Genomic DNA, 24,968 nt, shown 5'->3' with positions numbered 1-24,968 from the left:
GGTGGCCATCTGATTAATTGTTCAGCAGTCTTATGGCTTGGGGGTAGAAGCTGTTAAGGAGCCTTTGGTCCTAGACTTGGGGCTCCGGTACTGCTTGCCGTGCGATAGTAGAGAGAACAGACTACGATTTGGGTGACTGGAGTCTCTGACAATTGTATGGGCTTTCCTCTGACACTGCCTATTATAGAGGTCCTGGATGTCAGGAAGCTTGGCCCCAGTGATGTACTGAGTCGTACGCACTACCCTCTGTAGTGCCTTACGGTCAGATGCCGAGCAGTTGCCATACCAGGCGGTGATGGAACTGGTCAGGATGCTCTCAATGGTACAGCTGTAGAACTTTTCAAGGATCTGGGGACCCATGCCAAATCTTTCAGTGTCCTGAGAGGGGAAAGGTGTTGTTGTGCCCTCTTCCCGACTGCCTTGGTGTCTTTGGACTATGATAGTTTGTTGGTGATGTAGACACCAAGGAACTTGAAAAACTCTTGACCAGCTCCACTACAGCCCCGTCGATGTTAGTAGGGGTGTGCTCGGTCCTCCTTTTCCTGTAGTCCACAATCAGCTCCTTTGTCTTGCTCACGTTGAGGGAGAGGTTGTTGTCCTGGCACCACACGGCCAGGTCTCTGACCTCCTCCCTATAGGCTGTATCGTCGTTGTTGTCATCAAACTTAATGATGGTGTTTCTACTCGTGCCTGGCCGTACAGTCATGAGTAAACAGTGAGTACAGGAGGGGACTGAGCACGCACCCCCGAGGTGCCCCCGTGTTGAGGATCAGCATGGCGGATGTGTTGTTACCTACCCTCACCACCTGGGGGTGACCCATCAGGAAGTCCAGGATCCAGTTGCAGAGGGAGGTGTTTAGTCCCAGGGTCCTTAGCTTAGAGATGAGTGTTGAGGGCACTATGGTGTTGAACGCTGAGCTGTAGTCAATGAATAGCATTCTCACATAGGTGTTCCTTTTGTCCAGGTGGGAAAGGGCAGTGTGGAGTGCAATAAAGATGGCATCATCTGAGGATCTGTTGGGGCAGTATGCACATTGGAGTGGGTCTAGGGTTTCTGGGATGATGGCGTTAATGTGAGCCATGACCAGCCTTTCAAAGCGCTTGATGGCTACAGACGTGAGTGCTACGGGTCGGTAGCCATTTAGGCAGGTTACCTTAGTGTTCTTGGGCACAGGGACTATGGTGGTCTGCTTGAAACATGTTGGTATTACAGACTCAGACAGGGAGGGGTTGAAAATGTCAGTGAAGATACTTGCCAGTTGTTCAGCGCATGCTCGGAGTACACATCCTGGTAATGCGTCTGGCCCTGCAGCCTTGTGAATGTTGACCTTTTTAAAGGTCTTACTCACATTGGCTGCGGAGAGCGTGATCACACAGTCATTCGGAACAGATGATGCTCTCATGCATGTTTCAGTGTTACTTGCCTCGAAGCGAGCATAGAAGAAATTTAGCTCGTCTGGTAGGCTCGTGTCACTGGGCAGCTCTCTGCTGTGCTTCCCTTTGTAGTCTGTAATAGTTTGCAAGCCCTGCCACATCCGACGAGCGCCGGAGCAAATCACCCCAATTTAGATGGTGTGGGATGATTTGGAACCGCAGAGTGAAGGAAAAGCAGCCAACGAGTGCTCAGCATATGTGGGACTTCAAGACTGTTGGAAAATAATTCCAGGTGAAGCTGGTTGAGAGAACTCCAAAGTATGCAAATATGTCTTCAAGGCAAAGGGTGGCTACTTTAAGGAATCTGAAATATAAAATATACACTACCATTCAAAAGTTTGGGGTCACTTAGAAAGTGCTTTGTTTCTGGCCATTTTGAGCATGTAATCGAACCCACAAATGCTGATGCTCCAGATACTCAACTAGTCTAAAGAAGGCCAGTTTTATTGCTTCTTTAATCAGAACAACAGCTTTCAGCAGTGCTAACATAATTGCAAAAGGGTTTTCTAATGATCAATTAGCCTTTTAAAATTATAAACTTGGATTAGCTAACACAACGTGCCATTGGAACACAGGAGTGATGGTTGCTGATAATGGGCCTCTGTATGCCTATATACAGTTGAAGTCAGAGATTCATAAAAGCCAAATCCATTTAAACTCAGTTTTTCACAAGTCCTGACATTTAATCCTAGTAAAAATTGCCTGTTTTAGGTCAGTTAGGATCACCACTTTATTTTAAGAATGTGAAATGTCAGAATAATAATAGTTATTTCAGCTTTTATTTCCTTCATCACATTCCCAGAGGGTCAGAAGTTTACATACACTCAATTAGTATTTGGTAGCATTGTCTTTAAATTGTTTAACTTGGGTCAAATGTTTCGGATAGCCTTCCACAAGCTTTCCACAATAAGTTGGGTGAATTTTGGCCCATTCCTCCTGACAGAGCTGGTGTAACTGAGTCAGGTTTGTAGGCCTCCTTGCGCACACAAGCTTTTTCAGTTATACCCACAAATTTTCTATAGGATTGAGGTCAGGGCTTTGTGATACAATACAATGACTTTGTTGTCCTTAAGCCATTTTGACACAACCTTGGAAGTATGCTTGGGCTCATTGTCCATTTGGAAGACCCATTTGCAACCAAGCTTTACTTTCCTGACTGATGTCTGGAGATGTAGCTTCAAAATATTCGCATCATTTTCCTGCCTCATGATACCATCTATTTTGTGAAGTGCACCAGTTCCTCCTGCAGCAAAGCACCCCCACAACATGATGCTGCCACCCCCATACTTCACGGTTGGGATGGTGTTCTTTGGCTTGCAAGCCTCCCTCTTTTTCCTCCAAGTCTGTTTTTTTTATGGCGGTTTTGGAGCAGTGGCTTCTTCCTTGATGAGCGGCCTTCCAGGTTATGTCAATATAGGACTCGTTTTACTGTGGATATAGATACTTTTGTACCTGTTTCCTCCAGCATCTTCACAAGTCCTTTGCTGTTGTTCTGGGATTGATTTGCACTTTTCGCACCAAAGTACATTCATCTCTGGAGACACAACGCGTCTCCTTCCTGAGCGGTGTGACGACTGCATGGTCCCATGGTGTTTATACTTGCATACTATTGTTTGTACAGATGAACGTGGTACATTCACACATTTGGAAATTGCTCCCAAGGATGAACCAGACTTGTGGAGGTCTACATTTCTTTTTCTGAGGTCTTGGCTGATTTCTTTTGATTTTCACATGATGTCAAGCAAAGAGACACTGAGTTTGAAGGCAGGCCTTGAAATACATCCACAGGTACACCCCTAATTGACTCAAATGATGTCAATTAGCCTATCAGAAGCTTCTAAAGCCATGACATAATTTTCTGGAATTTTCCGAGCTGTTTAAAGACACAGTCAACTTAGTGTATGTAAACTTCTGACCCACTGGAATTGTGATATAGTGAATTATAAGTGAAATAATCTGTCTAAACAATTGTTAGAAAAATTACTTGTGTCATGCACACAGTAGATGTCCTAACCGACTTGGCAAATCTATAATTTGTTAACAAGAAATGTGTGGAGTGGTTGAAAAACTAGTTTTAATGACTCCAACCTAAGTGTATGTAAACTTCAGACTTCAACTGTAGATATTCCATTAACAATATCTACACTGTTTTTCTGATCAATTTGATGTTATTTTAATGGACAAAAAAATGTACTTTTCTTTCAAAAACAAGGACATTTCTAAGCGACTCCACATTTTTGAATATGTATATAAACATTTTTTTGTTCCACGTATTAAAACCTTTTTTTGAGTGAAGTTCCTTCATACTTCCATTCCCTTTAAAACCCGGGAGCGGTTACCTTCAGAGGAGTCCCGAGAGCAAAACGGTGCCCACCATAGTGTTGGTGAGTCTCCCCTTTCCAGCGCCTGTTTTTATTCACAAACTGAGATGGAACTCAGGTCTATAGACTCATTCCATGGTTGATCATCAAAGAGTAGGCTATGCATAGTCTAACTCATCCTATTCAAATGGAAGAAGGGAAATGAAGATTTTGAAACGATAAGACACAGAGTATGTGCTGCAAAAGGTCCATTATTATCCCACATTGGAGGAGACAAAAACCACGTTAGGACCTAGCTGACATTTTGCTCTGGTCTCTTCTACAAGCTACATTGTTCTCTTGCATTAAGTTAATAGTCTACCTACCACATATGTATAGACCATTGAGGCGAAGGCCAATAGCGAACAGACCATTTGGTATGTTGCCCTACTGTGTGCTCACTGCACAGCCCTGTTGTGTGCTGCCAGACTCAAATATGCCAAAACATATTTTGTGACATCATGATATCGTCACAGTCAACGATGGCAGTCAAACATCGTCGATAGACCATGCAATCATAAAATGGCCCAACCTTAATGACTTGGCAGTCACCTTAACCTTAATGACTTGGCAGTCACCTTAACCTTAATGACTTGGCAGTCACCTTAACCTTAATGACTTGGCAGTCACCTTAACCTTAAATACTCGGCAGTCACCTTAACCTTAATGACTCGGCAGTCACCTTAACCTTAATGACTTGGCAGTCACCTTAACCTTAAATACTCGGCAGTCACCTTAACCTTAAATACTTGGCAGTCACCTTAACCTTAAATACTCGGCAGTCACCTTAACCTTAAATACTCGGCAGTCACCTTAACCTTAAATACTTGGCAGTCACCTTAACCTTAATGACTTGGCAGTCACCTTAACCTTAAATACTCGGCAGTCACCTTAACCTTAATGACTCGGCAGTCACCTTAACCTTAATGACTTGGCAGTCACCTTAACGACTTGGCAGTCACTTTAACCTTAAATACTCGGCAGTCACCTTAACCTTAAATACTCGGCAGTCACCTTAACCTTAAATACTTGGCAGTCACCTTAACCTTAAATACTCGGCAGTCACCTTAACCTTAATGACTTGGCAGTCACCTTAACCTTAATGACTTGGCAGTCACCTTAACCTTAAATATTCGGCAGTCACCTTAACCTTAAATACTCGGCAGTCACCTTAACCTTAAATACTCGGCAGTCACCTTAACCTTAATGACTTGGCAGTCACCTTAACCTTAAATACTCGGCAGTCACCTTAACCTTAATGACTTGGCAGTCACCTTAACCTTAATGACTTGGCAGTCACCTTAACCTTAATGACTTGGCAGTCACCTTAACCTTAAATACTCGGCAGTCACCTTAACCTTAATGACTCGGCAGTCACCTTAACCTTAATGACTTGGCAGTCACCTTAACCTTAATGACTTGGCAGTCACCTTAACCTTAAATACTCGGCAGTCACCTTAACCTTAATGACTTGGCAGTCACCTTAACCTTAATGACTTGGCAGTCACCTTAACCTTAAATACTCGGCAGTCACCTTAACCTTAATGACTTGGCAGTCACCTTAACCTTAATGACTTGGCAGTCACCTTAACTCCTCGTCCTGCTTTCGCTGGGATGTCCTTACCCCTTCTGGAGAGAGGGACAGAGAGCGAGACAGAGAGAGACACGGGGAGCGAGAGAAACAGGGGGAGCGAGAGACGGGGAGCGAGGGAGAGACGGGGAGAGCAAGAGAGAGACGGGGAGAGAGAGAGAGACGGGGAAAGCGAGAGAGCGACGGGGAGAGAGAGAGAGAGATGGGGAGCGAGAGAAACAGGGGAGAGAGAGAGAGACGGGGAGAGAGAGAGAGAGACGGGGAGAGAGAGAGAGAGACGGGGCGAGAGAGAGAGACGGGGAGAGAGAGAGAGAGACGGGGAGAGAGAGAGAGACGGGGGGAGAGAGAGAGAGAGACGGGAGAGAGAGAGAGAGAGGCGGGGGAGAGAGAGACGGGGGAGAGACGGGGGAGAGAGAGAGACGGGGAGAGAGAGGGAGAGAGAGACGGGGAGAGAGAGAGAGAGAGACGGGGAGAGAGAGAGAGAGAGAGAGACGGGGAGAGAGAGAGAGAGAGAGAGACGGGGAGAGAGAGAGAGAGACGGGGGGAGAGAGAAAGACGGGGGGAGAGAGAGAGAGAGAGACGGGGAGAGAGAGAGAGAGAGAGAGACGGGGGAGAGAGAGAGCGGGAGAGAGAGAAAGACGGGGGAGAGAGAGAAAGACGGGGGAGAGAGAGAGAGAGAGAGAGACGGGGAGAGAGAGAGAGAGAGGGGGGAGAGAGAGACGGGGGGAGAGAGAGAGAGAGACGGGGAGAGAGAGAGAGGGAGAGAGAGAGACGGGGAGAGAGAGAGAGGAGAGACGGGGGAGAGAGAGAGACGGGGGGAGAGAGAGAGAGACGGGGGAGAGAGAGAGAGAGACGGGGAGAGAGAGAGAGAGAGACAGGGAGAGAGAGAGACGGGGAGAGAGAGAGAGAGAGAGAGACGGGGAGAGAGAGAGAGAGAGAGAGACGGGGAGAGAGAGAGAGAGACGGGGAGAGAGAGAGAGAGAGACGGGGAGAGAGAGAGACGGGGAGAGAGAGAGAGAGAGAGACGGGGAGAGAGAGAGACGGGGAGAGAGAGAGAGAGAGAGACGGGGAGAGAGAGAGAGAGAGACGGGGAGAGAGAGAGAGAGAGACGGGGAGAGAGAGAAAGACAAGGAGAGAGAGAAAGACGGGGAGAGAGGGGGAGAGAGAGAGAGAGAGACGGGGGGAGAGAGAGAGAGACGGGGAGAGAGAGAGAGAGACGGGGAGAGAGAGAGACGGGGAGAGAGAGAGAGACGGGGAGAGAGAGAGAGACGGGGAGAGAGAGAGAGACGGGGAGAGAGAGAGAGAGAGACGGGGAGAGAGAGAGAGAGAGACGGGGGAGAGAGAGAGAGAGACGGGGAGAGAGAGAGAGAGAGAGACAGGGAGAGAGAGAGACGGGGAGAGAGAGAGAGAGAGAGAGAGACGGGGAGAGAGAGAGAGACGGGGAGAGAGAGAGAGAGAGAGAGACGGGGGAGAGAGAGAGAGAGACGGGGAGAGAGAGAGAGACGGGGAGAGAGAGAGAGAGAGACGGGGAGAGAGAGAGAGACGGGGAGAGAGAGAGAGAGAGACGGGGGGAGAGAGAGAGACGGGGGAGAGAGAGAGACGGGGGGGAGAGAGAGAGAGAGAGAGAGAGAGACAGGGAGAGAGAGAGACGGGGAGAGAGAGAGAGAAAGAGAGAGACGGGGAGAGAGAGAGAGACGGGGAGAGAGAGAGAGAGAGAGACGGGGAGAGAGAGAGAGAGAGACGGGAGAGAGAGAGAGACGGGGGGAGAGAGAGAGACGGGGAGAGAGAGAGAGAGAGAGACAGGGAGAGAGAGAGACGGGGAGAGAGAGAGAGAGAGAGACGGGGGAGAGAGAGAGACGGGGAGAGAGAGAGAGAGACGGGGGAGAGAGAGAGAGACGGGGGAGAGAGAGAGAGAGAGACGGGGAGAGAGAGAGAGAGAGACGGGGAGAGAGAGAGAGAGAGACGGGGAGAGAGAGAGAGAGAGAGACGGGGAGAGAGAGAGAGAGAGAGACGGGGAGAGAGAGAGAGAGAGACGGGGGGAGAGAGAGAGACGGGGGGAGAGAGAGAGAGATGGGGGGAGAGAGAGAGAGATGGGGGGAGATCAGTAAAAGGTTATATTATATAGACGGGGACAGATCAGTAAAAGGTTATTTTATATAAACAGCTTGATTTAAAGAGCAGCCAAAGTCTCACCCTCTCCCTGCTCCGACCGACACCACCTGCATGTGGAGCCCCCCTCTGCCACGCAGTGGTTTGTTCCCGGCCCACTGGCCCACCACCATGCCGGCTATCTCCAACTTCCCTCCCTGAGGGGGGATCGACTGCAGACCTGGGGAGACAGACCGGATGAGAATGTTTTTCATAACGGTTGAAAATGGTATAGTTGGAACACCTATCAGTACAATGATGATCTGGGAGTTTCTAATCTGTCAAACAAACACCAAGGCCTGTCTATATATGTGTGAACTGTGTGTATACTGTGTATGCCTTTGTTTGTTGTTTACCTGGGAAGCCTCTGGGTCGATGCTGGGCTGGGTGGTGGTGAGGATGATGAGGGTGGTGGTGAGGATCATTTGGGTGGTGGTGAGGATGATGAGGGTGGTAGTGGGGGGGCATGTTACCCATGGGCCGGGGGGGGTAGAGGGGGTAGAAGGGGGGAGGGCGGAGGAAGGAAGGAGGGGGGAGAGGGGGAGGAGGACGAGTGAAGTTGATGCCATCTAGAATGGCCTGACGCATCTTCTCCACACGAGATACCAGCTCCTCCTGAAGGAGAGGACAAGGAGAGTAGAGAGAGATATACACGTTGAGACCCCCAGGATGGAGAGGAGAGATACACGTTGAGACCCCTAGGATGGAAAGGAGAGAGATATACACGTTGAGACCCCCAGGATGGAGAGGAGAGATACACGTTGAGACCCCCAGGATGGAGAGGAGAGAAAGATACACGTTGAGACCCCCAGGATGGAAAGGAGAGAGAGAGATACACGTTGAGACCCCCAGGATGGAGAGGAGAGAGATACACGTTGAGACCCCCAGGATGGAGAGGAGAGAAAGATACACGTTGAGACCCCCAGGATGGAAAGGAGAGAGAGAGATACACGTTGAGACCCCCAGGATGGAGAGGAGAGAGAGATACACGTTGAGACCCCCAGGAATTCGCAACTTCCGGCGCCGACAGAGATGGCCACCTCGCTTAGCTTTACGAGAAAACTATGCAGTATTTTGTTTTTTTTACGTGTTATTTCTTACATTGGTACCCCAGGTAATCTTAGGTTTCATTACATACAGTCGGGAGAAACCACTGAATATAAGAGCAACGTCAACTCACCATCAGTACGACCAGGAATACGACTTTCTCGAAGCGGATCCTCTGTTTAGTCCACCACCCAGGACAATGGATCGGATCCCAGCCAGCGATCCAATACAACGTTGACGTAAAAGGGGCAGACGAAGCGGTATTCTGGTGAGGCTCCGTAGACGGGCACATCACGCACCGCTCCCGAGCATACTACTCGCCAAAGTCCAGTCTCTTGATAACAAGGTTGATGAAATCCAAGCAAGGGTAGCATTCCAGAGAGACATCAGAGACTGTAACGTTCTTTGTTTCACAGAAACATGGCTCACTCGAGACACGCTATCGTAGTCAGTACAGCCAGCTGGTTTCTTCACGCATTGCGCCGACAGAAACAAACATCTCTCTGGTAAGAATAGGGGCGGGGGGGATGCCTTATGATTAACGAGACGTGGTGTGGTCACAACAACATACAGGAACTCAAGTCCTTCTGTTCACCTGACTTAGAATTCCTCACAATCAAATGTTGACCGCATAATCTACCAAGAGAATTCTCTTTGATTATAATCACAGCCACATATATTCCCCCCCAAGCAGACACATCGACGGCCCTGAATTAACTTAATTTGACTCTATGTGAACTGGAAACCACATATTCTGAGGCTGCATTCATTGTAGCTGGGGATTTTAACAAGCTAATCTGAAAACAAGACTCCCAAAATTCTATCAGCATATCGATTGTGCTACCAGGGCTGGTAAAACCCTATATCATTGTTATTCTAACTTCCGCGACGCATATAAGGCCCTCCCCCGCCCTCCCTTCGGAGAAGCTGACCACGACTCCATTTTGTTGCTCCCTGCCTATAGACAGAGACTAAAACAAGAAGCTCCCGCGCTCAGGTCTGTTCAACGCTGGTCCAACCAATCTGATTCCACGCTTCAAAGATTGCTTCAATCACATGGACAGGGATATGTTCCGCATTGCGTCCAACAACAACATTGACGAATACGCTGATTTGGTGAGCGAGTTTATTAGCAAGTGCATTGGCGATGTAGTACCCACAGCAACTATTAAAGCATTCCCACACCAGAAACCGTGGATTGATTGCAGCATTCGCGCGAAACTGAAAGCGAGAACCACTGCTTTTAATCAGGGCAAGGTGACCGGAAACATGACCGAACACAAACAGTGTAGCTATTCCCTCCGCAAGGCAATCAAACAAGCTAAGCGTCAGTATAGAGACAAAGTAGAGTCGCAATTCAACGGCTCAAACACAAGGAGGTATGTGGCAGGGTCTACAGTCAATCACGGATTACAAAAAGAAAACCAGCCCCATCGTGGACCAGGATGTCTTGCTCCCAGACAGACTAAACAACTTCTTTGCTCGCTTTGAGGACCATACAGTGCCACTGACATGGCCAGCTACCAAAATCTGCGGACTCTCCTTCACTGCAGCCGACGTGAGTAAAACATTTAACTTGTTTGCGACAGGGGGCAGCATTTTCAATTTGGATGAATAGCGTACCCAGAGTGAACTACCTCCTACTCAGTCCCTGATGCTAATATATGCATATTATTATTAGTATTGGATAGAAAACACTCAGTTTCTAGAACTGTTTGAATGATGTCTGTGAGTAGAACTCATATGACAGGCAAAAACCTGAGAAAAAATCCAACAGGAAGTGGGAAATCTGAGGTTTGTAGTTTTTGAACTCACCCCTATCGAATACACAGTGGGATATGGGTTATTTTGCACTTCCTACGGCTTCCACTCGATGTCAACCGTCTTTATAATGTTGTTTCAGGCTGCTCATGTGAAGTGGGGCCGGATGGGAGCTGTTTGACTAATTGGTCTGCCTACAGCCTCATTCTCAGTCACGCGCTTTCACTTGAGAGGTAGCTCTCGTTCCATTGCTTTTCTATAAACAATGGAATTCTCCGGTTGGAACATTATTCAACTTTTATGATAAAAACATCCTAAACATTGATTCTATACTTAGTTTGACAAGTTTTTTCGACCTGTAATATAACTTTTTGAACGTTTTGTCCGAATGGACCAGATTGCGCATTTGCATTTGTTTACCAAACGCCCTAACAAAAGAACATTGGACATAAATGATGGACCTTATCGAACAAAACAGGCATTTATTGTGGAACTTCGATTCCTGGGAGTGCATTCTGATGAAGATCATCAAAGGTAAGTGAATATATATAATGCTATTTATGAATAATGTTGACTACCCAACATGGCGGATAATTTTCTGGTTGGGTGGGCTCTGAGCGCCGTTCCCAGATTATGCTTGTTCCATAAAGTAAAAAAAAAAAAAATCTGACACAGCGGTTGCATTAAGGAGACATTTAGATAAGGTTCCCATGTATAATAGTTGAATTTTCATCAACATTTATTATAAGTATTTCTGTGAATTCATATGGCTCTCTGCAATATCACGGCATGTTTTGGAACTACTGAACATAACACGCCAATGTAAAATAAGATTTTTCGACATAAATATGAACTTTACCGAACAAAAGATACATGTATTGTGTAACATGAAGTCCTATGAGTGTCATCTGATGAAGATCAAAGGTTGGTGATGAATTTTATCTCTATTTGTGCTTTTTGTGACTTTGGCTGGAAAAATGTTGGTGGTGACCTAACAATCGTTTGTGGAGCTTTCACTGTAAAGCATTTTTGAAATCAGACACTGTGGCTGGATTAAAGATAATTTTATCTTTAAAATGGTGCCTAATACTTGTATGTTTGAGAAATTTGATTTATGAGATTTCTTTTGATTTGTATTTGGCACCCTGCAATTCCATTGGCTGTTGGCGAGGGGTTCCGCTAGCGGAACGGGGTTCCCGTCTGCAGGCCCAGACGGCACCCCCAGCCGCGTCCACAGAGCATGCGCAGACCAGCTGGCTGGTGTGTTTACGGACATATTCAATCAATCCTTATCCCAGTCTGCAGTTCCTACTAAACGACTACCGCCCCGTAGCACTCACTTCCGTCATCATGAAGTGCTTAGAGAGACAGGTAGGACTAAACAGGTAGGACTAAACCCTACGCTGCTCACTATACAACAGGTAGGACTAAACCCTACGCTGCTCACTATACAACAGGTAGGACTAAACCCTACTACGCTGCTCACTATACAACAGGTAGGACTAAACCCTATGTTGCTCACTATACAACAGGTAGGACTAAACCCTATGCTGCTCACTATACAACAGGTAGGACTAAACCCTACGCTGCTCACTATACAACAGTTAGGTCTAATCCTGGATGCCGTGAGACCGTGTTCCAGCCAGTGTCTATTCCACAAGTTACCCCAGAATAAGGCTATGACATTGAAATGCCTATTTACTCTGTTCCATCTCACAGCGCAATTCACTGTCATCAGCCCAGCCAGGCAATTTATGAACTTGATCTCCACTTTAAAAAAGCATCTAGATATTATCTCCCCTTGCTTATAGCTACAATTTGTTTTTCATAAATGGAGATTTGTATAACTCTTGCAGTCTGTCTATCTGACATTTGCAACACGGTTTCAATATTGACATTCGATCTCCACTGTTCCATAGTAAAAGGGTCCGTGCTATCCGGGATAATTGGTACATCCCTACACCACTGAAGTTGACATTTAAAATGGTTAAGGTTTGGGTTCTGGTTAGAACAAGGGTAAGGACATCCCAAGGATCCCGGATAGCACTGACCATAGTTAATTAACGTTTTAAGCGAGACAGACAGGTTTTTCAGCCAGTCGAAATCATGAATCAGCATGAGAATAATTTTTATGGATACAGAGTTTTCAGAAAGTATTCAGACCGCTTCACTTCTTCCACATTTTGTTACGTTACAGCCTTACTCTAAAATGGCTTTAATAAAAACATGTCCTCAATCTACACACAATACCCCAGCATGACTAAGCATAAATAGGCATTTTTTGTGTGCAAATTCATTAAAAATAAAAACAGAAACACCTTATTTACATAAGTATTCAGACCCTTTGCTATGAGACTCGAAATTGAGCTCAGGTGCATCCTGTTTCCATTGATCATCCTTGAGATGTTTATACAACTTGATTGTACATGATTTGGAAAGGCACAAACCTGTCTATATAAGGTCCCACAGTTGACAGTGCATGTCAGAACAAAAACCAAGCCATGAGGTCGATAGAGCTCCGAGACAGGATTGTGTCGAGGCACAGATTTGGGGAAGGGTACCAACAAATGTCTGCAGCATTGAAGGCCCTCAAGAACAGTGACCTTCATCATTCTTAAATGGAAGAAGTTTGGAACCACCAAGACTTTTCTTAGAGCTGGCCACTCGGCCAAACTGAGCAATCGGGGGAGAAGGGCCTTCGTCAGGGAGGTGACCAAGAACCACATGGTCACTCTGACAGAGCTCCAGAGTTCCTCTGTGGAGATGGGAGAACCTTCCAGAAGGACAACCATCTCTGCAGCACTCCACCAATCAGGTCTTTATGGTAGAGTGGCCAGACAGAAGCCACTCCACCAATCAGGTCTTTATGGTAGAGTGGCCAGACAGAAGCCACTCCTCCAATCAGGTCTTTATGGTAGAGTGACCAGACAGAAGCCACTCCTCCAATCAGGCCTTTATGGTAGAGTGGCCAGACAGAAGCCACTCCTCCAATCAGGTCTTTATGGTAGAGTGGTCAGACAGAAGCCACTCCACCAATCAGGTCTTTATAATAGAGTGGCCAGACAGAAGCCACTCCTCCAATCAGGTCTTTATGGTAGAGTGGTCAGACAGAAGCCACTCCACCAATCAGGTCTTTATAATAGAGTGGCCAGACAGAGGCCACTCCACCAATCAGGTCTTTATGGTAGAGTGGTCAGACAGAAGCCACTCCTCAGTAAAAGGCACATGACAGCCCACTGTCAGGACTCTCCGACCACGAGAAACAAGATCCTCTGGTCTGATGAAACCAAGATTGAACTCTTTGGCCTGAATGCCAAGCGTCACGTCTGGAGGACGTGGTGGTGGCTGCATCATGCTGTGGGGATGTCTTTCAGCAGCAGGGAATGGGAGACTAGTCAGGATCATGGGAATGATGAACGAAGCAAAGTACATTGAGATCCTTGATGAAAAGCTGCTCCAGAGCAGGACCTTAGACTGGGGCGAAGGTTCACCTTCCAATAGGACAATGACCCTAAACACACAGCCAAGACAAAGCAGGAGTGGCTTCGGAACAAGTCTCTGCATGTCTTTGAGTGGCCCTGCCAGAGTCCAGACTTAAGCCCGATCGAACATCTCTGGAGACCTTAAAATAGCTCTGCATCGACGCTCCCCATCCAACCTGACAGAGCTTGAGAGGACCTGCAGAGAGGAATGGGAGAAACTCCCCAAATACAGGTGTGCCAAGCTTGTAGCGTCATACCCAAGAAGACTTGAGGCTGTAATCGCTGCCAAAGGTTCTTCAAAGTACTGAGTAAAGGGTCTGAATACTTATGTAAATGTGATTTCAGTTTTTTATTTTTAATAAGTTTGCAAAAAATTCAAAAAACCTGTTTTTACTTTGTCATTATGGGGTATTGTGTGTAGATTGATGCAGTGAGAATCAATTTTAGAATAAGGCTGTAAGGTAACAAATTGTGAAAAAAGTCAAGGGGTCTGAATACTTTCCAAATGCACTGTTTAGTGTACACTGTATACACTGCACAAAGAAATGTCCATAGATAAACAGGAACAACTAAATGCAGCTAGTTTGCTGTGTAGTGTTTGTGTTAGCTGTGTTGTTGCATAGGTAGCAAGGGGTAAAGGTCAGGTAGCAAGGGGTAAAGGTCAGGTAGCAAGGGGTAAAGGTCAGGTAGCAAGGGGTTAAGGTCAGTTAGCAAGGGGGAAAGGTCAGGTAGCAAGGGGGAAAGGTCATGTTGCAAGGGGGAAAGGTCAGGTAGCAAGGGGCAAAGGTCAGGTAGCAAGTTTGAACGTTAAATGAAATCCCCAGAATACAAAATACATTTGGGCCCATTTACAAAGCTAACAGACTGAATTTCAACATCTACCATGTGCAAAAGCAACCTGTTCCTGGTTTCATGGTGTATTCCTGAGTCTTCCCCTTTAAATTGACATAAAAGTGTTGACTAGGGGGCGTTTCTAAGTACAAGAATATTAAGGTTTAAAATAGCTAGTGTCAACACTTAAGTACAATAATATTAAGGTTATAATATTGTAGAGCATAATCAAATTAATGTTATTTAAGACAAAGAAAACAATGTTTTAAGTTTAAGTTAGTAGCACCCTCTTGAATTGCCCCGTTTTACCCTGCATTCTAGAGCAGGTAGTGAACGCCCTATACGTTGCCATGTTTCTGTCCGGCTCCCCGACCTCGAACCGCCGACCCAGAGAGGGGTCACACACACCTACCTGTCCTTCACACATGTCGAACAGGGCCAGTCGGTCTCGGCCGGCGCGGGCCAGTTTGGTCTGGAAGAGTTTCCCGTCGAAGAAGCCCCAGGGGCAGCAGTGTTCCCATGGTAACGGCTGACCACACACGTCATTGACCAACAGAGCAGTGTCCACGCCCGCCATGAAGAGAGACGCCAGCTGGACCCCCCGACTGTCTACCTTCTCTACCTACAGAGATACACACAATAAAATATAGTCACTGAACAAAAATACATGCAACAATTTCAATGATTTTACTGAGTTTACAGTTCATAAGGAAATCAGTAAAAATACATTCATTAGGCCCTAATCTATGGATTTTACATGACTGGGCAGGGGCACAGCCATGGATCGGCCTGGGAGGGCATATGCCCACCCACTGGGTGCCAGGTCCAGCCAATCAGACTGAGTTTTTCCAAACAAAAAGGGGTTTTATTACAGACAGAACTACTTTACTCAGACAATCCTGGGCTGGCGTGGTTACACGTGGTCTGCGGTTGTGAGGCCGGTTGGACGTACTGCCAAATTCTCTTAAACGACGACGTTGTAGAGATGGCTTATGGTAGAGAAATTAACATTAAATTATCTGACAACAGCTATGGGAGACATTCCTGCAGTCAGCATGCCAATTGCACGCTTCTTAAAACTTTAGACATCTGTGTCATTGTGTTATGTGACAAAACTGCCACATTTTAGAGTGGCTTTTTATTGTCCCCCAGCACAAGGTGCACCTGTGTAATGATCATGCCATTTAACCAGCTACTTGATATGCCACACCTGTCAGGTGGATGGATGATCTTGGCGAAGGAGAAATGCTCACTGGCAGGGATGGAAACAAATGTATGCACAACATTTCTGGGATGTTTTATTTCAGCTCATGGGATCAACACTTGTATGTATGAATTCAGTGTGTTAGTTGTTTTGGATATTATTTAGGCCTATATGATCAGCACTACTTTCTAAGAGAACCTTTATCCTGCCTTCTCTTGAGATTCAAGTCATATTTAGATTTACTGCAAGATATGAATTGCCACAATGACATTTGTTACTCAAATTAGGTATTTTATTGGCTCTGCTCCTTTGGACACTTAGGGTAAGGAAACCAATGGTCTGTGGGTGGGATTGTCAGAGGAGGGGGCAGGATGTTTGAGTCAGAGTTGGTAGGGTTTCAGAGCTGTCAATCAATCACTGTGGGTGGGACTTGAGGGAAGGCTGTTTTTCTTTAGCAATGTAGTAAAGTAAAAGTTGTCAAAAAATATAAATGGTACAGAGTACAGATACCCCCCAAAAACTACTTAAGTAGTACTTTAAAGTAATATTTTAAATGAATTTGCCTCCCTAATTAGCATACTGGTAGGCTACTACTGCTTTTTGCCGATTATCTGCACATAAATTATGAATACATTTGAAGATGTTGAATCCCAACTGCAGGAACAATAGGTAGTGGAGAGAGAGCCTCATTGTGGTCCAAAATATAATAGAATAAATAATGTATACATTTTCCCTGATACCCAAAAGTACTCGCTACACCCGCAATAACATCTGCTAAACACGTATGTGACCAATAAAATTGGTTTGATTAGATTTTTATTAGACATTTTGAATGCTTAGCAGGACAGGAAAAATTGTCTAATTCACCCACTTAAAGAGAAAATCCTTGGTCATCCCTACTGCATCTGATCTGGCAGACTCACTAAACACATGTGACTCACCACCTGGATTCTGTAGCAACATTTGAAATGATGTTTTTACACTGGATAAAAGTAGAGACTTTGAGCTACAAAATGGTATATCATCCACTACAGTTGAGGAACAATGGGAAAGTAATTCTGCTTTGAAAGTTGAACAACTTGTAAACTCCTTTTGCCTTTGAATGTTTGGGTATCTAGTGAAGAGCTCTTCTTTATCTACACCCATTCAGCATAGTTCACACCCTCTTAAGCTTTAGCCCCACCCAACTCGTTTCACTCTTGGAGTGCACGCAAACTTGACGCTCTGGCCGATGATTTGTTAACCTCTGGATAACATGAAAACAGCCTAACCAGCTCTGCTGGCTACAATTACATTATGCTTTTTTCAGACGTTTACTGACACCGGCCATATTCAACAGGTGTTGTACACACGTCACGTAACGTTAGCTAGAGACAGACAGCTAACGTTAGCTAGCGAGCCAGCCAGCTAACGTCAGCTAGCGAGACAGCCAGCTAACGTTAGCTAGCGAGCCATCCAGCTAACGTTAGCTAGCGAGCCATCCAGCTAACGTTAGCTAGCGAGCCATCCAGCTAACGTTAGCTAGCGAGACAGCCAGCTAACGTTAGCTAGCGAGACAGACAGCTAACGTTAGCTAGCGAGACAGACAGCTAACGTTAGCTAGTTAAACAGCAATAAACACAGTGCCAACAATGCCACAGTTCTGGGAGCTAACCAACCAGGTGCAATGTTAGCTAGCTAACATTAGGCCCAAACTAGAACAGAAAACAGCTCTGGGATATGAATAATACAGTCAGCAAGGGAGCCAGCCAGCTAACGTTAGCTAGCTAGCTAACAGTACACTTTAGCTTGAAATGAAACCACTTTCTGCCCAAATTAAAAACGCGTAATATCTGAAAATTTAGCTAGCTATAGCTAGACTACCTTACCTATATGCATCATCATCATCCATGATGGACACGTCTCCCTGTCAGGATATCACCATTACCCTTAGTTTGAAGATGTAATCCAGATGTAACTTCTCAGATAGAGTTCAGTGTGTCAAATCGGAGGGTGTGTTGTTCGGACCTCTGACAGTCTCTATGGGGGTGCCACAGGGTTCAATTCTCGGGCCGACTCTTTTCTCTGTATACATCAATGATGTCGCTCTTGCTGCTGGTGATTCTATGATCTACCTCTATGCAGACAACACTATTCTGTATACTTCTGGCCCTTCTTTGGACACTGTGTTAAGCATCTCTAATCCAAAATTAAATCTAGAATCGGCTTCCTATTTCGCAAAAAAGCCTCCTTCACTCATGCTGCTAAACATACCATCGTAAAACGGACTATCCTACCGATCCTCGACTTCGGCGATGTCATTTACAAAATAACCTCTGACATTCTACTCAGAAAATTGGATGCAATCTATCACAGTGCCATCTGTTTTGTCACCAAAGCCCTCGCTTCATACTCGTCATACTCGTCGCCAAACCCACTGGCTCCAGGTCATCTATAAGTCTTTGCTAGGTAAAGCCCCGCCTTATCTCAGCTCACTGGTCACCATAGCAACACCCACCCATAGCACGCGCTCCAGCAGGTATATTTCATTGGTCATCCCGAAAGCCAACTCCTCCTACGGCCTCCTTTCATTCCAGTTCTCTTCTGCCAACGACTGGAACGAATTGCAAAAATCTCTGAAGCTGGAGACTTCTATCTCCCTCACTAGCTTTTAGCATCAGCTGTCAGAGCAGCTTACCGATCACTGCATCTGTAAATAGCCCACCCAACTACCTCATCCCCATATTGTTATTTATTTTTGCTCTTTTGCAGCCCAATCTCTACTTTCACAAAATCTGCACATCATTCCAGTGTTAATGATAAATTGTAATTATTTTGCCACTATGGCCTATTTATTGCCTTACCTCCCTTATCTTACCTCATTTGCACACACTATATATATATAAATATATATATATATATATTTCTATTGTGTTATTGACTGTATGTTTTTTTATGTGTAACTCTGTGCTGTGGTTTTTGTCGCACTGATTTGCTTTATATTGGCCAGGTTGCAGTTGTAAATGAGAACTTGTTCTCAACTACCTGGTTAAATAAAGGTGAAATAAAAAATAACTCAGTAAAATCTTTGAAATTGTTGCATGTTGCGTTTATATTTTTTGTTCAGTATACGACCACATCCTCTCCTATACCAACTCTACCAGATCTAGAAACATTAGAAAAGATAGACATCTTCATGTACAGTACCAGTCAAAGGTTTGGACACACCTATTCATTCAAGTTGACTATTGACTATTTTCTACATTGTAGAATAATAGTGAAGACATCAAAACTATGAAATAACACACATGGAATCATGTAGTAACCAAAAAAGTGTTAAACAAGACAAAATATATTTGAGATTCTTCAAAGTAGCCACTCTTTGCCTTGACAGCTTTGCACACACTTGGCATTCTCTCAACCAGCTTCACCTGGAATGCTTTTCCAACAGTCTTGAAGAAGTTCTCACATATGCTGAGCACTTGTTGGCTGCTATTTCTTCACTATGCTTCCAACTCATCCCAAACCATCTCAATTGGGTTCAGATCGGGTGATTGTGGAGGCCAGGTCATCTGATGCAGCACTCCATCACTCTCCTTGATCAAATAGGCCGTACACAGCCTGGAGATGTGTTTTGGGTCATTGTCCTGTGATAGTCCCACTAAGCGCAAACCAGATGGGATGGCGTATCGCTACAAAATGCTGTGGTAGCAATGCTGGTTAAGTGTGCCTTGAATTCTAAATAAATCACTGACAGTGCCACCAGCAAAGCAAAGCAACCCCACACCATCACACCTCCTCCTCCATGCTTCAAGGTGGGAACCACACATTCGGATATCACCCATTCACCTACTCTGCATCTCACAAAGACATGGCGGATGGAACCAAAGATCAAAAATTTGGACTCATCAGACCAAAGGACAGATTTCCACTAGTCTAATGTCCATTGGTGTCCTTTAGTAGTGGTTTCTTTGCAGCAATTGAACCATGAAGGCCTGATTCACGCAGTCTCCTCTGAACAGTTGATGTTGAGATCTGTCTGTTACTTGAACTCTGTGAAGCATTTATTTGGTCTGCAATCTGAGGCTGTTAACTCTAATTACATTATCCTCTGCAGCAGAGGTAACTCTGGGTCTTCCTTTCCCGTGGAGCTCCTCATGAGAGCCAGTTTGGAATATGCACAGACTGGAATATGTTCCGGGATTCCTCATGTGACATTAAGGGGTACACCACATCAGTCATTGGTTTTCTCAATAAGTGCGTTGATGACGTCGTCCCCACAGTGACTGTATGTGCATACCCCAACCAGAAGCCATGGATTACAGGCAACATCCGCACTGAGCTAAAGGCTCGAACTGCTGCGTTCAAGGAGCGGGACTCTAACCCGGAAGCTTATAAGAAATCCCGCTACGACCTCCGATGAGCCATCAAACAGGCAAAATGTCAATACAGCACTCGAATCAAACAAAACACCGGCTCCGATGCTCGTCGGATGTGGCAGTGCTTGCAAACCATTACAGACTACAAAGGGAAGCACAGCCGAGAGCTGCCCAGTGACACAAGCCTACCAGACGAGCTAAACTACTTCTATGCTCGCTTCGAGGCAAATAACACTGAAACATGCATGAGAGCACCAGCTGTTCCGGACGACTGTGTGATCACGCCCTCCGCAGCCGATGTGAGTAAGACTTTTAAACAGGTCAACATTCACAAGGCCGCAGGGCCAGACGGATTACCAGGAGGTGTACTCCGAGCATGGGCTGACCAACTACACCGTTGTATTTGGGGCATGTGACAAATAACATGTGATTTGACTTGATTTGCGTGGTGCCAGTCAAGTTGAAACAGGCTTTACATCGTCTGTCACATCACGGTGTCGTCACCATGGAAATGTGATGGTATGGTAATATGGGTGTTGTACCTTCAGTTCCTGTAGCTGGTCTGGTTCGTAGAGCTGGTTAGAGACTGCCTGGGCCAGGAAGGCATCTAACTCATGTCTCTGTAGAATACCACCACCTGGCCACTGCATCATATACCTGTTAACACACACACACACACACACACACACCTGTTATCAAACACACACCTTTTATCACACACACACCTTTTATCACACACATAACTGTTATCACACACGTCTAACACGTCTCTGTGGAATCCTACCACCTGGCCACTGAATCATATACCTGTACAGAAAGACACACACACCTCTCACACCCTTCCAGTCTCCCCTGAGCACGCAGCATACACACGTGGTACACAGACACACACACCTCTCACACCCTTCCAGTCTCCCCTGAGCACACAGCACACACATGGTACACAGACACACACACCTCTCACACCCTTCCAGTCTCACCTGAGCACACAGCACACACATGGTACACAGACACACACACCTCTCACACCCTTCCAGTCTCACCTGAGCACGCAGCACATGAGCAGAAGGTGTTGTGGGACCTGAGCAGGGTTGAGTAAGGCAGGACAGTCAGAGCGCAGACAGGCTAGGAAAGCTCTGGTCCTCCGGGAGCGATCTTCACTGGCTCTACCAAGCCACAGCCTCCGCAGGTTAGGACAGGTCCACTCTCTGAAGCACAGCGCTGGAACCAGCTCCGGGGTCAGGGCCGACTTCGACTTCCCACTGGACCACTCCTTCACTATCACTGGAGGAACTGCAGGACGATGAGAAGAACACATTCTCTTTTACAATAACAACCTACCCAACAACATAAACAAATGAGCTGTGCAGCAAAGCAGACAGGCAACTGGACGAGAAAAGGAGACAGGTGACTGGACGAGACAAAGCAGACAGGTGACTGGACGAGACAAAGCAGACAGGTGACTGGACGAGACAAAGCAGACAGGTGACTGGACGAGACAAAGCAGAGAGGTGACTGGACGAGACAAAGCAGAGAGGTGACTGGATGAGACAAAGCAGAGAGGTGACTGGACGAGACAAAGCAGAGAGGTGACTGGACTAGACAAAGCAGACAGCTGACCGGACTAGACAAAGCAGACAGGTGACCGGACTAGACAAAGCAGACGGGTGATCGGACTAGACAAAGCAGACAGGTGACCGGACTAGACAAAGCAGACAGGTGACTGGACGAGACAAAGCAGAGAGGTGACTGGACGAGACAAAGCAGAGAGGTGACTGGATGAGACAAAGCAGAGAGGTGACTGGACGAGACAAAGCAGAGAGGTGACTGGACTAGACAAAGCAGACAGCTGACCGGACTAGACAAAGCAGACAGGTGACCGGACTAGACAAAGCAGACGGGTGATCGGACTAGACAAAGCAGACAGGTGACCGGACTAGACAAAGCAGACAGGTGACTGGACGAGACAAAGCAGAGAGGTGACTGGACGAGACAAAGCAGAGAGGTGACTGGATGAGACAAAGCAGAGAGGTGACTGGACGAGACAAAGCAGAGAGGTGACTGGACTAGACAAAGCAGACAGCTGACTGGACTAGACAAAGCAGACAGGTGACTGGTCTAGACAAAGCAGACCAGGCGACTGGACTAGACAAAGCACACCAGGCTAGACAAAGCAGACAGCTGACCAGACGAGACAAAGCAGACAGCTGACCAGACGAGACAAAGCAGACAGCTGACCGGGCTAGACAAAGCAGACCAGGCTAGACAAAGCAGACAGCTGACCGGACTAGACAAAGCAGACAGGTGACCGGACTAGACAAAGCAGACAGGTGACCGGACTAGACAAAGCAGACAGGTGACCGGACTAGACAAAGCAGACAGGTGACCGGACTAGACAAAGCAGACGGGTGACCGGACTAGACAAAGCAGACGGGTGACCGGACTAGACAAAGCAGACAGGTGACCGGACTAGACAAAGCAGACAGGTGACCGGACTAGACAAAGCAGACAGGTGACCGGACTAGACAAAGCAGACAGGTGACCGGACTAGACAAAGCAGACGGGTGATCGGACTAGACAAAGCAGACGGGTGACCGGACTAGACAAAGCAGACGGGTGACCGGACTAGACAAAGCAGACAGGTGACCGGACTAGACAAAGCAGACAGGTGACCGGACTAGACAAAGCAGACAGGTGACCGGACTAGACAAAGCAGACAGGTGATCGGACTAGACAAAGCAGACAGGTGACAGGACTACACAAAGAAGACAGGTGACAGGACTAGACAAAGCAGACCAGGCTAGACAAAGCAGACAGCTGACCAGAATAGACAAAGCAGGCCGGGATAGACAAAGCAGACTAGGCTAGACAAAGCAGACAGGTGACCGGACTAGACAAAACAGATAGGTGACCGGACTAGACAAAGCAGACAGGTGACCGGACTAGACAAAGCAGACCGGTGACCGGACTAGACAAAGCAGACCGGTGACCGGACTAGACAGAGCAGACCGGTGACCTGGCTAGACAAAGCAGCAGGTGACCTGGCTAGACAAAGCAGACCGGTGACTGGACTAGACAAAGCAGACAGGCGACCGGATTAGACAAAGCAGACAGGCGACCGGACTAGACAAAGCAGACAATTAAAAACCTAATGCTTCAATTGGAATTAAAATAATTAATCTTTCACTCGCCCAACTCTTTCCCCTTCCTCCTTCCCTCACCTTCGAGGGGTCCTCTGTTGCGCATGGCGAGTCTCTCGAGGCGTCGGTGTGTTTCGGCTAGGCTGAAGAGGACCCCATAGCTGTACTGTCTGGCTGCTCTGAACAGCAGAGAGGCTGGAGGCAGTTCACTGTTACAATCATCTTCTATACACACCGCCATCTTCATCTCTCCCTGAGAGAGAGAGAAAGAAAGACGCAGTCATGCAGACGAACATCTCCTGACTTGTAACTTTCTGGTTGTTAAGAGTGAGATTAACAAGATTAAATTAGCAAAAAATATATAGGTAATTAAATTGTAGTCTTTTAACTCACACTGCCAATCTTAATCGTGCTAGCTAGCCAAATGTTAAATTGTTAGCTAGTTTACTGGCTAGCTCCAACTGTTACCTGGTGGTAACCAGGGCAACGTGGCCACTGAGGCAGCGCTAGCAGCACCAGCAGAGAAAGACTCCCCCCCCCCTTTTAACATTTCCAGCAGAAATAAAATCAGAGAAGGGAAGAATCCACTTGAAACAAATCCACATTTTTGAGGACATGAAAAAGGACCAGGAAAACAGGTTTCTGCCGGTAAACGTGTACCGGAACGGGACACTGTCATGGCCCAGGGCAGTGAGGCTGCACTCAGCACTTCTCAGCTCTTCCCCTTACCTCAGGCTCTCCAACAACAGGAGCCCAGGCCCAGATAAACTCAACAGGACCATCCTCTCCCCTGCCTGCCTACGACCACCAGCGCCAAGACCACACCACCATCAGCCTGTTGAGAGACAGGCTGGTTCTGTTAGAGGTATGGGTTACTGGGCTGAAGGAGCAGCCCCCCAGCTACACCACCTCCAGACTGCTGAGAGACAGACTGGCTCTGTTAGAGGTATGGGTTACTGAGCTGAAGGAGCAACCCCCCCCAAGCTACACCACCTCCAGACTGCTGAGAGACAGGCTGGCTCTGTTAGAGGTATGGGTTACTGAGCTGAAGGAGCAACCCCCCAGCTACACCACCTCCAGACTGCTGAGAGACAGGCTGGCTCTGATAGAGGTATGGGTTACTGAGCTGAAGGAGCAGCCCCCCCCCCCCAGCTACACCACCACCAGACTGCTGAGAGACAGACTGGCTCTGTTAGAGGTATGGGTTACTGAGCTGAAGGAGCAGCGCCCCCCCCCAGCTACACCACCTCCAGCCTGCTGAGAGACAGACTGGCTCTGTTAGAGGTATGGGTTACTGGGCTGAAGGAGCAGCCCCCCAGCTACACCACCACCAGCCCAGACACAGAGCTTCTACAGGACCAGATCAACCAGTGCAGGACCCAGTTGAGAGAGAGCCTTACCACAGCTCTGGAGGAGGTAAAGACCACCATGAGGAGAGAGCCTTACCACAGCTCTGGAGGAGGTAAAGACCACCATGAGGAGAGAGCCTTACCACAGCTCTGGAGGAGGTAAAGACCACCATGAGGAGAGAGCCTTACCACAGCTCTGGAGGAGGTAAAGACCACCGTGAGGAGAGAGCCTTACTACAGCTCTGGAGGAGGTAAAGGCCACC

General features: G+C 46.9%; 1 protein-coding gene across 2 annotated transcripts in view; it reads right to left on the bottom strand.

Annotated features, from left to right (window-relative positions):
* The window catches only part of LOC135527660 (constitutive coactivator of PPAR-gamma-like protein 2), an 89,507-nt gene that overhangs the window by 6,469 nt on the left and 58,070 nt on the right, over window positions 1-24,968 (bottom strand). The window contains exons 9-15 of one of the 2 annotated variants that reach the window (XM_064956142.1): window positions 23,438-23,609; window positions 21,260-21,509; window positions 20,759-20,873; window positions 15,067-15,276; window positions 7,890-8,148; window positions 7,579-7,714; window positions 5,381-5,423 (exon numbers count right to left, since the gene is read on the bottom strand). In XM_064956142.1, the coding sequence (XP_064812214.1) occupies window positions 5,381-5,423; window positions 7,579-7,714; window positions 7,890-8,148; window positions 15,067-15,276; window positions 20,759-20,873; window positions 21,260-21,509; window positions 23,438-23,609 (1,185 nt within the window). Of the gene's footprint in view, window positions 1-5,354; window positions 5,424-7,578; window positions 7,715-7,889; window positions 8,149-15,066; window positions 15,277-20,758; window positions 20,874-21,259; window positions 21,510-23,437; window positions 23,610-24,968 lie in introns of both variants that reach the window. The other variant, XM_064956143.1, reaches the window with a different exon arrangement.

Source organism: Oncorhynchus masou, chromosome 33 (genome assembly GCF_036934945.1).
Source record: "Oncorhynchus masou masou isolate Uvic2021 chromosome 33, UVic_Omas_1.1, whole genome shotgun sequence".
NCBI classification, from domain to species: Eukaryota; Metazoa; Chordata; class Actinopteri; order Salmoniformes; family Salmonidae; genus Oncorhynchus; species Oncorhynchus masou.
This window is presented reverse-complemented; position numbering and strand designations above follow the sequence as displayed.